Here is a 10,904-nt window from a genome sequence, read left to right on the forward strand (position 1 = left end):
GAGATATAGTCTTGAGTTTTAGAGTAAAAGTGGGGCTCTGAGTGACTCCTGGCAGGGATGAAGACTGAAGCTATGAAGAAGGACCCATTATCTGGAGAAGATCGGGAAATGGAAGCTGAATTGAGGAAGGAAGATCCCGGGTTTCTGGGGCTGCATGGTACCCACTGGGAAAAAATAAAAATACATGGCATCTTTGTCACAGATGCTTCTAGGATTCTAATATTGTTGTGTGGTTTAAAGGACAGTTTAGAGAACTGAGATGAATAGGGTACTTTTATTATTTTTTTTACCAAGATGCTTTTGTGTCTTCCCAACAAGAATAATTCCATTCTCTGTGTGCGGGAGTTTGAGTGCCTTTGGATTGGGGGAAGAAGAGATAGAGAAATCAGGTTGGATTTCTTATGAATAAATATGAAGATTTTTCTAAAATGGGTGATGAAAGACTTATAAATAAGAAGAAAAACAGTCCAAATGGTCTGGCTAGTGTCTTTAGAAAGTTGGACACCTCTGTGATATAGATTTGACCCTGTGCTATTAAAATTATTAGTGATGACTTGGGTAAAGCATAGATTGTTTCCTTGTTAAATTTGAAGCTGGCCCAAAATTAAAAGGATTGTTTAACACACTGAACCCTCCTTTAAGATCTCTTTGGAATATAAGCCCAGTAGAAACACTGCTGGATAAAGGGGGTATACACAGTTTGATAGCCCTTTGGGCATAGTTCCAAATTGCTCTCCAGAATGATTGGATCCGTTCACAGTTCCACTAACAATGTATCAGTATCCCAATTTTTCCACCTTTCCTCCAATATTCATCATTATCTTTTCCAGTCATCTTGGCCAATCTGACAGGTGTGTAATGGTACTTCAGAGCTGTCTTAATTTGCATTTCTCTGACCAATAATGAGCACCTTTTTGTATGACTAGAAATGATTTTAATTTCTCCATCTGAAAATTGTTCATATTCTTTAACCGTTTATCAATTGGAGAAAGGCTTGAATTCTTATAAATTTGAGTCAATTCTCTATATATTTAAGAAATGAGGCCTTTATCAGATACCTTGACTGTAAAAATGTTTCCCATAAACTTTTATATTTTAAAAAATCAATTTCACAAGTAAGTTGAAGGAAATAGGGCTTGTATATAGGCACTTACTACGTACAGGCTACTGTGCTAAATGTGTATGTGTGTGTATGTGGAAAGGCAAAACCAATCCCTGCTCTCAAGAAACTCACAATCTAATGGGAGAGACAGCATGCAAAGAGCATTACCAAAAACATATGGGCGGGACCCAAATGGGGATAATCTCAGAGAAAAGATATTAAGATTAATGGGCACTGGGAAAAACTAAATCATTTTTCATCTGAAAAAAAGATCTTAGGGTTTGAGTGGACCCACAAGTTCAGCCTGGGAAAATAGAATCCTCTGAAAACTAAGTAAAAAGAATGGAGTCTTAGGTGATATTGAATGGTGTAGTGTCCAGGACCCCCTGAGAGATGACAGCACCTCTGTATCCTTCCCTAGTTAGTGCACACCTGGAGTCTTTAGAGGATTCAGTTATGAGGTGATATGTTTTATGGAGATTGTTAATTTGAAGAGCTTCAAAGTGGGGCAAACAAGATAGTTAAGAGCCTTGAACTTATGCTGGGTGAGAAGTGTTTGAAACCTGGGAAGAGAAGACTTAAGGAGTGGGACATGATAGCCATCTTTGAGTGGTAAAAGAAGAATTATCCTTATTCTATTTGGTCTCAGAAGGCAATGAAAGTTACTAAGAGAAATTTTTTGTTATTGTCAGTTATTTTTCAACCATATCTGCCTCTTCATGACTCCATTTTGGGGTTTTCTTGGCAAAGAAACTGAAGTGGTTTGCCATTTCCTTTTGGAGCTCATTTTACAGTCGAGGAAACTGAGGCAAACAGAGTGAAGTCACTTGTCTAGGGTCACACCACTAGGAAGTGTCTGAAACTGGATTTGAACTCATCAACATGAGTCTTCCTGATTTCCACTATAGCATCTAGGTGCCCTCAACAGGAAACTTTAGGCTTAAGTAAAGAATCTTTTTTTTTAATCTAAAAAGTTAATAGGCAGTCTTGTAAGTAGTCTGTTGCTCTTCGGCGCAGATTTTTAAAGCAGTCTACATGAGCCTTTGTTGGGTGTCTTGCTTGACTAGATGGCCTGACATGCTGCCTTCTGTCTCTGAAAGTGTGATTTGAGAGTTGAAAATGGATGTGCTAGAAAATGGTTAACTACTGACTCTTCAGGGGGTAAGGATCCTAATACTCATTACACACTTTTAAGCTTAATATTCATTGTAAACATTTTCCTCTATTACTTTTTAAAATCCTGATTTTGTAGTGTTTGCAAATTTTTGAGATGCAAATTTTTACACTGAAAATTTAACAATGGGCTTCCCAGCTGGTTGGAGCTGCTCCAGCAGACTCCTGGGTGGAAGTGACCTTAGGGGACAGCCCGCCTAGTCCCTTCATTTTACCCACATGAACCCAGAACCCCCAAGCGAGGCATCCAAGGTCGTCCATGGGAAAACAGGGTTCAAAATCAGATTCTCTGATTCCAGTCATTGTCAAGCACTTGGCTCTGGGTTTGCCGCATAGTAGGTAATTTATAAGGATTTGCTTCCTTGCTAGCTTGTTCTCATTCCCAGGACTGTTGGTGCTTCCCCTTCCCTTGAGGAGTTCCGCCTCCCTTCCATCCCTTTCTCCAAACCCTAACATGGGAACCACGGTTGTTCCCAGGAAGAGTTCAAAGCCATTCCCACCCTCTCCTAGACGGCCAACACGGCCCCCCAACAGCTGCCTTCAGCCCTCGGCTAGGTGACTGGTGGAAGGTAAGCTGCCCAGAAGGAGCTGCCTCCTCGTCATGCTGAGAGTCATTCTGGAGCATTTCCTGAGGTTCTCTGGATGGCTTTGGGATGTTGGGAGAGCAGTACGGACACAGGGAACAAACGCAGAGAAACAAAGCCAGCATCACTGGGATAGTATCCACAAGGGCCTTCTGAATGAAACTGAAACATACAGCCATAGCTCTGTCTCTGTGTCTCTGTTTCTGTCTCTGTCTCTCTCTCTTTCTGTATCTCTGTCTCTCTGGCTCTGTTTCTGTCTGTCTCTGTAGCTCTCTGTCTCTCTGTCTCTGTCTCTGTCTCTGTCTTTCTGTGTCTCTGTCTCTCTATGTCTCTCTATGTCTCTCTCTCTCTCTCTCTCTCTCTCTCTCTCTCTCTCTCTCTCCCCCCTCCTTTTTCTCTTTTCCTCTGCTTCCTTCCTCCCTTTACATCCTTCCTTCCTGTCTTCCTACCTAGTTACTTTCTTTCTTCCAACCTTCCTTCCTTCCTTTCTTTTTTTCCTTTTCTTTCCTTCCAACCTTCCTTCCTTCCTTCCTTCTCCTCCTTTTTTCTTTTTTTTCTTTCCTGTTTTCCTTCCTTCCTTCCTTCCCCCATCTCTCTCCTTTTTAATCTGTTCTTTCTTCTCTCTCTTCTCACACCTTCATGTCTCTTTCTCACACACACACAAACATACACACTCCTCTAGTCTATCAAGTAAAATCTACCATTGAAGTCCTTGACATTCCCCACCTTTCCTCCCTTCCTTCCCACTGCCCTCCTCCAAAGACCTGATCCATCCCAGGCAATCTTTGCACTGCTCAAGTCTTTCAGCACTCCCTACCCTTCACATACTACTCTCCTTCAGTCTTGTAAGAATGACTAGTGCTTCTCTTTTAATATCTTAAGCATCACTTATTAAACTGTATGATTCTTTAAAGACTTTTCCTTCTTTTTCTCCCCCTTGTACCTGTGCTGGAGTAACGTTTACTTTTGCCTGGAAAGTTTACAAATTCAACAAGCAAAACATGGGATCAGATAGAAGCCCAAAGGGACCTTAGAGGTCTTTGAGCCCATTTCTTCTTACTTTTGCAAATAAGCTAGTGCCCAGAATGGAGAAGCTGACATATCTAAAATCACATAGGTGTCTGAGATGGGATCTGAATTCAGGGCCTTGGTTTCCTAGAGCCAAGGTGCCTTCTTTCAGTAGAGACTAAATTCAAATCCTTTCTCTGATTCTAACTGCAGTTATGACCCTGGAGAAATTATGTTGGTTTTCTAAGTCTTAGAAAGCTTGTTGGGACTTACTCACTAATTTGTAGGCATTTTAAAGCTATCCCAAAACCTAATTTTTTAGTAACCTGTGCCATAATCAGGCGGTTTGAACCCAGGTTACCGCTTGCCCCTACTAGGTTGTTTTCCTGAAAGGAGGGGCTATTTTTGCTTTGCTTTCCATCTCTAGGGATTAACAGGGCACACAGTAGGCACTTAATAAATGCTTGTTCACTGACCGACTGCAAATTTAGTATGCCGCAAATGAATGGAAACAAAGTAGAGAAGAAATTGCCCCGATGCTTTCCATTCTTTTTTTTTTTCCATTTTATTTTATACCTTGTCACATAAGCTTTTGCATGCTTCACCTACGAAATGTAAGAACTGTGTGTCTGTGATAAGCTGGTTCATCAAAGACTTTTAGAAGCATCTTCTCTGGACCACAGATGTCCCAAATTCTCTGTAATCCATGGCAGTGACCCACATCTGCTTGAAACTGCTCAGTGACGTTACAATGGAGGCTCCAATCCACGTGGAGAACCACCGATCTGGGGGAGCTGTTATCTTGATGGGAACACTCTTTGGGGCTTGCTGCTCTGTTTCTTTCATCAATCGGTCATCCAGTCCAGGGAAGAGGGAAGAACCACCAGAGAGCAGAATATCTCCGAAAAGAGACTTCTGAATGTCAGCATCACATTTCAGGATACTGTTGGAAACCATTTTGGAAAGCCCCGGGAGATGTATACCGAGTTGTTCTGGGGCGAAGAGGATCTCGGGTCCCTGGAACAACTGGTCTCCGAAACGGATGACTTTCCCGTCGGGGAGTTTGTAATCTCTGGTGACTTCCTCTGGTCTCCTGCTCAGCTCTTTCTCTGGATCTAAGGCCACATAGCAGAGTTTTTCCTTGATGTCGTCCACCAGTCCTTTGTCCAGTGCGCAAGGGAAGGATCGCCCGCTGTTTACCAACAGTCTCATGAGATGCTCGGTGATATCCTTCCCTGCCACGTAGAGTTTGGACACCGCGTGAGGCAAGGAGTACCCCTCAAACACAGGGACGGTGCAGGTGACGCTGTTGCCGCTGTCCACCACCAGCCCCGTGACGCAGGCCGAAGCGTAGAGCGCCAGCACTGCTTGATCGGAGAGGTAGAAAGCGGGCACTTTGAAGCTCTCGAACATCATCTCCGCCGTCTTCTCCCGGTTGTTCCTGGGGTTCAGGGATGGCTCCGTCATGAGCACTGGTCTCTCGGAAGGCTTAATCCCAAGTTCCCAGTCAAAGAGGTGCCTCCAGAGCTTCTCCATGTCCTCCCACGACGTGATGATCCCTCGCTCAATAGGATACTGCAAAAATAAGGACTCCGACTTGTATAAAGCCTCCTCCCCAACGTAATACAGCTTCTGATTCTGCTCCGAGCCCCCCATTTTGAACTTAGGATGCCCGATGACCGTGGTGATGACGTGCCGAGGACCTATCTCTCCCGACACGCCAGCCTTGCACAGTCCCGACCCATTGTCAAAGATGACGGCGGGAGTCTCTAAGACGTGTGGGTTAAACATGCTTGGCTCATTCTCTGCTCCCTTGCCAAAATAAAAATGGTCTCTTCTTTCCCTCCCTACACTGCTTTATGACAGTTGACAAGCTCTTGGAATGTTGGTGGACCCAAGGTTCTGGGGTCCCTGCCGTGCTAGCACCGAGATGGGTTAGCCAGACCAGAGAGCTCTGGAGGGACATTCATCTTTGATAGGTCGATCGAGTTTCCTTTAGCCACTTTGGGGCCTGAACCTTTTCAAGGGTGATTCTTCCCCTATGTAACAATCAAGGCTAGGCAACCATTTCCCTGGGAGACTCTCCTCTCCCCACCCCCCGCCCCAGCCCAATTGTCAGAGAGGAGTCGGATTCAGACCAGTGATAATCAGCAGACCGGCTCTCCCAGTTTGGTATGAAAGTATCTCAGAGAACACCACTGAGATGAGGAAAACGTGGGCAGGTCCTCGAAATAAACCCATCCACGGGTCCGCCAGGAGGTTTGTGTAAAAGTCCCAGTCTTCAAGGACCCTCCTGTCATGATATCCATAGACATGAAAAGATAAGTCATAATAAAAGGCAAGTATATCAGAAATCCCATTTTTGCATGTGGGAAGGAACCTCAGACGCCACGTTAGTCTGACCCATATGCTAAAGGATTCTGGGAAACACAAAAAAATCCGTCTGACGATGTAAGTTCAAGTCCCGAGTTTGACACTTCCTGGCTGTGTGGTCACGGGGAGGTCTATCGACATCTCTGACCCCGAGGCAACTAGATTATTTTGGTCGTTTAGTCATTTTTCAGTTGCTTTGGGACAGCAATTGGGGTTTTCTCGTTGGAGAGGCTGGAGCGGTTTTGCCGTTTCCTTCTCCGGCTCATTTCACGGGTGGGAAAGGCGAGGCGAACAGGGAGAAGTGACTTGCTCAGGGTCACACAACTAGGAAGTGTCTGAGGGTCGGGTTTGAATTCTAGAAGATGAGCCCCTGACGACTTCCCCCCAACAAGCCATAGTGTCATCGTGGCCCTCCCCGCTCTACCGATGCGTAGAGTGAACCTCGGAGAGGTTCCCTCTGACTTGGCTAGGGGGTCACACAAAACTCAGAAACGGCCAGAGTCCGGATGTGGATCCACACCTCCCGACTCCAGGGTCCCACCCTCCCCACTTAAATCTACTTAAATTCTAAGGAGGCCTGAATGAAAGGCATTGGGTTCTGGTTGGTTTCAAATCTTTATTTTTCTTTAAACTTTGTCCAGCTACCTCAAACACCAACAGCGGTGGGCGGCATGCAGGGTAGTTCACTGGTCCACAGCTTCCTGAGACAAACCCCTCTGATGTCCTGAGACTCCACTTGCGTGTGTGTAGGGGGGGTGGGAGTGAGGAGGAGTCCCTCGCTCTTCTCAGAAACACTTCCGGTGAACCATGGTCGGGCCAAACTCCTTGTAATCCGATGTCGTGATCCACATGTGTTTGAAAGATGTGAGGGAGGTGAGGATGGAAGCTCCGATCCACACGCAGTACTTCCGTTCCGGCGGGGCGATGATCCTGACCGAGATGCCCCCGGGAGCCTGGAGCTGGATCTCTTTCAGAATCCGCTCGTCCAGCCCGTGGAAGAGCGTGGAACCTCCGGAGAGTAAGATATTACTATAAAGGTTTTTCCGAACGTCAATGTCACATTTTCGAATACTGTTAAAGAGCATCTTGTGGACCCCGGGGGCTTCGACGCCAATGTTTGCTGGCATAAACAGGGTTTCGGGGGCTCGGAAGAGCTGGTTGCCGATCTTGATAATGTTTCCATCTGGTAACTTATACTCTTTGAGGATTTCTTCTGACTTAATTTTCATGGCTTGGATGGGGTCGAAGGTCACATAGCACAGCCTCTCTTTAATGTCTTTCACTATCTCTCTCTCGGCAGTGCTCACAAAGGAATGTCCGCTTTCCAACAGAAGTCTCATGAGGTACTCGGTGATGTCCCGACCCGCGACGTCGAGGCGGGAGACTGCATGGGGCAAGCAGTAGCCCTCATAGATGGGCACAGTGTGGGTAACCCCGTCTCCACTGTCCATGACTATTCCTGTGGTCCGGGCCGAGGCGTAGAGGGCCAGCGTGGCTTGGACGGCCACGTACATGGCGGGCACCTTAAAGCTCTCGAACATAATCTCTGTCATCTTTTCTCGGTTCTGCAGAGGGTTGAGCGGAGCCTCCGTCAGCAGGACCGGGTGCTCGTTGGCCTGGACTCTCAGCTCGCACTCGTAGACGTGCCTCCAGATATGTTCCATGTCATCCCAGGAAGTCACGATGCCATGGTCGATGGGATAGTTCAGGGACAGCACCCCTCGCTTGGACTGCGCCTCTTCTCCAACGTAGTACTCCTTCTGTCCAGCTCCCAACATGGTGGCCTTGGCTTTGGAGCGGCCCACGATGGCGGTGATGACCGAGCGGGGGACGTTGTCCCCAGCGATACCTGCTTTGCACAGTCCAGAGCCATTGTCAAATATCACGGCGGGGACTTCTAGGACTTTGGGGTCAAGCATGGTCAGGGAGGCTTTGCTCCCAGGTGAGATGGCTTTGGGTGAAAATTAACTGGCTGGAAGGTTAGAAGGCGTGAAGTTCTAGACTGCTTACATCACACAGGGCCAGTCTTTTCAAAGGAACTTAGTTGGAGTCTGCTACATTGTCGCCCCAAGCCCAGACTGTTTCCTGAAGAACTTTTTCCTTCTGGTTTCTCCCATTTCTGTCCTCCAGGACTCAACAATGGGTGATGAAGTAACAAAGCTTTGGATGACAAGGAGCAAAGACACGGATGGGGTCAGACTGGATCTCTCTGTCAAATCCAGGGAAGACCTGCTTTGGTGAGTGAGTGTGTGTGTGTGTGAGAGAGAGAGAGAGAGAGACAGAGACAGACACAGAGAAAGAGACAGAGACAGAGAGAGAAGGAAGAAGGGAGAAAAAGAGGGGGACAGAGAGGGATAGAAAGAGGAAGGGAGGGAGGGAGGAATGGAGGGAGAGGAATGAAGGGAGGGTAAAAGGGATGGAGAGAGGGAGGAGGGATGGAAAAAGGGAGGGAGGGAGAGAGGGAAGTAGGGAGGAAGGAATGGAGGGATGAAGGGAAGGAAGGACGAAAAGAGGAAGGGAGAGGGAGGGAAGGAGGGGAGGGGAGAGGAGAGGGGAGAGAGAGAGAGGCAGAGACAGAGACACAAAAAAGAGATAGAGAGGAGAAGAGGAGAAAAGGAGAGAGAGAGGGAGAAAGAGAGAGGGATAGAGAGGAAGGGAGAGAGTGAGAGAGTGAGTGTGTGTGTGTGCATATGTGTGTGTGCATGTGTGTGACATAGACAGAGACACAGAGAAAGCGAAAGGACAGAGTCAGAGAGAGAAGAGGGACAGAGAGGGAAGAAGAGAGAGATGATAGAGGAAGAAATAGAGGGACAGAGAGAGAGAGAGAGAGAGAGAGAGAGAGAGAGAGAGAGAGAGAGAGAGAAGCTTTCTGTCCCCACCATGGTTGCTTTAGTATTTGCAGTTTTCCTTCCTTCTTTACTTCCTCCTTTCCTTCCTTTCTTCCTCCCTTCCCTCTGCTCCTACCTTCTTCCCTCCCTGTCTCCTTTTCTCCCTCCTTTCCTTCCTTTCCTCCCTTCCTTCCTTCCTTCCTTCCTTCCTTCCTTCCTTCCTTCCTTCTTTCTTCCTTCCTTCCTTCCTTCCTTCTTCCTTTCTTCCTTCCTTCCTTCCTTTCTTTCTTTCTTTCTTTCTTTCTTTCTTTCTTTTTTTTTCTTTCTTTCTTTCTTTCTTTCTTTCTTTCTTTCTTTCTTTCTTTCTTTTCTTTCTTTCTTTCTTTCTTTCTTTCTTTCTTTCTTTCCTTTTCCTTTTGTTTCCCCTTTTTCTTCCTCTTTCTTTTTGTTTTTTTCTCCTTTTTTATTTTTCTCTCTTTTTCTATTTCTTTGTTTCTTTCTCATTCTTTTCCCATCTATCAAACATAAGCTCCTTCAGGACAAGGTTTGTTTCATTTTTGTCTTTATATCTCAATTTTTCTCCTCCCCCTTCTCCTTACCCTCCCCCTTTCCTCCTTCTCCTTCTGTTCTTCCTCTTCCTTCATCTGATCTGTCTGTTTCTCTTACCCCCCTCCCCCAAATGATTATCCATTCATCCGTCCCTCCATCCATCTGACCACATTCCAGTGTTGAAATGTACAGACTACTATCTGACATCAGGATAAATCTGTACTCAAATCCTACCTCAGATATTTATTAGTTGTGTGGCCGTGACAAGTTTCTGCCTTGGTTTCCCTCATTAACAAATGAGGATCTTGAATTTTTGGTGGACTTTAGGATGGTACATACACAATCAAACATTAAAACTGGTGAAAGGGAAGTTGGAGAGATTAGGAATGCTAGAATCCCACAGAATTTTAGAGCTAGAAGGACTTCAGCTTAGTTACCTAGTCCAAGCCCGAGATGAAACTCTCTACTACAATAACAATGTAACCCATGCTGCAAATTGGAAAGAGGGTGTCAACTTGCACTGGCTATAGAAGGAGTTTCTTCACTTTTCTACCCTGATGAAAATCCCAGGGCAAAGCCCCTATTTTTATTCTTTTATGAACGAGTGAATTTGAGCCTGTTTTCATCTGCACATTTCTCCTTGGGATAGATGCTCCGCTCAGTTTCTGCTAGAGCCTGATAATCATTCTTCCTATTGGCCCTACTTCAAGCTCTCTTCCATAGTTAAACACAGGTTAGCATTAAACACGGAAATCACTTTTTTTTTTAGTAATTCCTCTAATCCTCTTAATATTTGTATATATATGTGTGTGTGTATATAGATATATATGTTTCTGGGAGTGGCTCACATATTTCCCTGCATAATTTGGTATTAATGTCAACAGGTGTCCTAATCATTCAACTGGGATGTTATATTCATCGCAACAGAAATGCTATTTAGTTCAGCAGGCCTTGCTTGGAGCTCACAGAGCAGTATTCATCTTGCATGTTATGTTTGTTATTAAAACAAGGACATTTTCCCTCTCTCGGCTCCAATTATAAAACAGTAGTTAGCCTGAGCCTGAGCCTGCCCCCCTGCTCTGGTCTTTGCTCATAAATTGCTTGAATAACTTTATAGTCCAACTCCCTCCAACCCCATCCTTCTCCTTCCCCGTGTAATCCTTATTATAGTGATTATTTTGAATAGTAATCATTTTCGTATTAGAAAGAAAAGTTCCCCGTTATGAATGTAATTGTAAGAAAGCCGGGGCAGCCCACCATCTTGCTCCCGGTTTCCTATCTTGCCAC

The 10,904-nt window shown here is 45.5% G+C and overlaps 2 protein-coding genes across 2 annotated transcripts; both read right to left on the bottom strand.

The window, feature by feature from the left end:
- Positions 1 to 4,413: 4,413 nt before the first annotated feature.
- Positions 4,414 to 5,870, bottom strand: LOC127558178 (actin-related protein T2-like). The gene has a single exon (XM_051991407.1). It carries the CDS (start codon positions 5,656 to 5,658, stop codon positions 4,525 to 4,527), a length of 1,134 nt encoding a protein of 377 aa, XP_051847367.1. The 5' UTR covers positions 5,659 to 5,870; the 3' UTR covers positions 4,414 to 4,524.
- Positions 5,871 to 6,836: 966 nt separating this feature from the next.
- On the bottom strand, positions 6,837 to 8,712 carry LOC127555968 (uncharacterized). The gene has a single exon (XM_051988749.1). The coding sequence runs from the start codon at positions 8,157 to 8,159 to the stop codon at positions 7,026 to 7,028; it is 1,134 nt and encodes a 377-aa protein (XP_051844709.1). The 5' UTR covers positions 8,160 to 8,712; the 3' UTR covers positions 6,837 to 7,025.
- Positions 8,713 to 10,904: the final 2,192 nt, after the last annotated feature.

This window comes from Antechinus flavipes, chromosome 3 (assembly GCF_016432865.1).
Source record: "Antechinus flavipes isolate AdamAnt ecotype Samford, QLD, Australia chromosome 3, AdamAnt_v2, whole genome shotgun sequence".
NCBI lineage: Eukaryota > Metazoa > Chordata > Mammalia > Dasyuromorphia > Dasyuridae > Antechinus > Antechinus flavipes.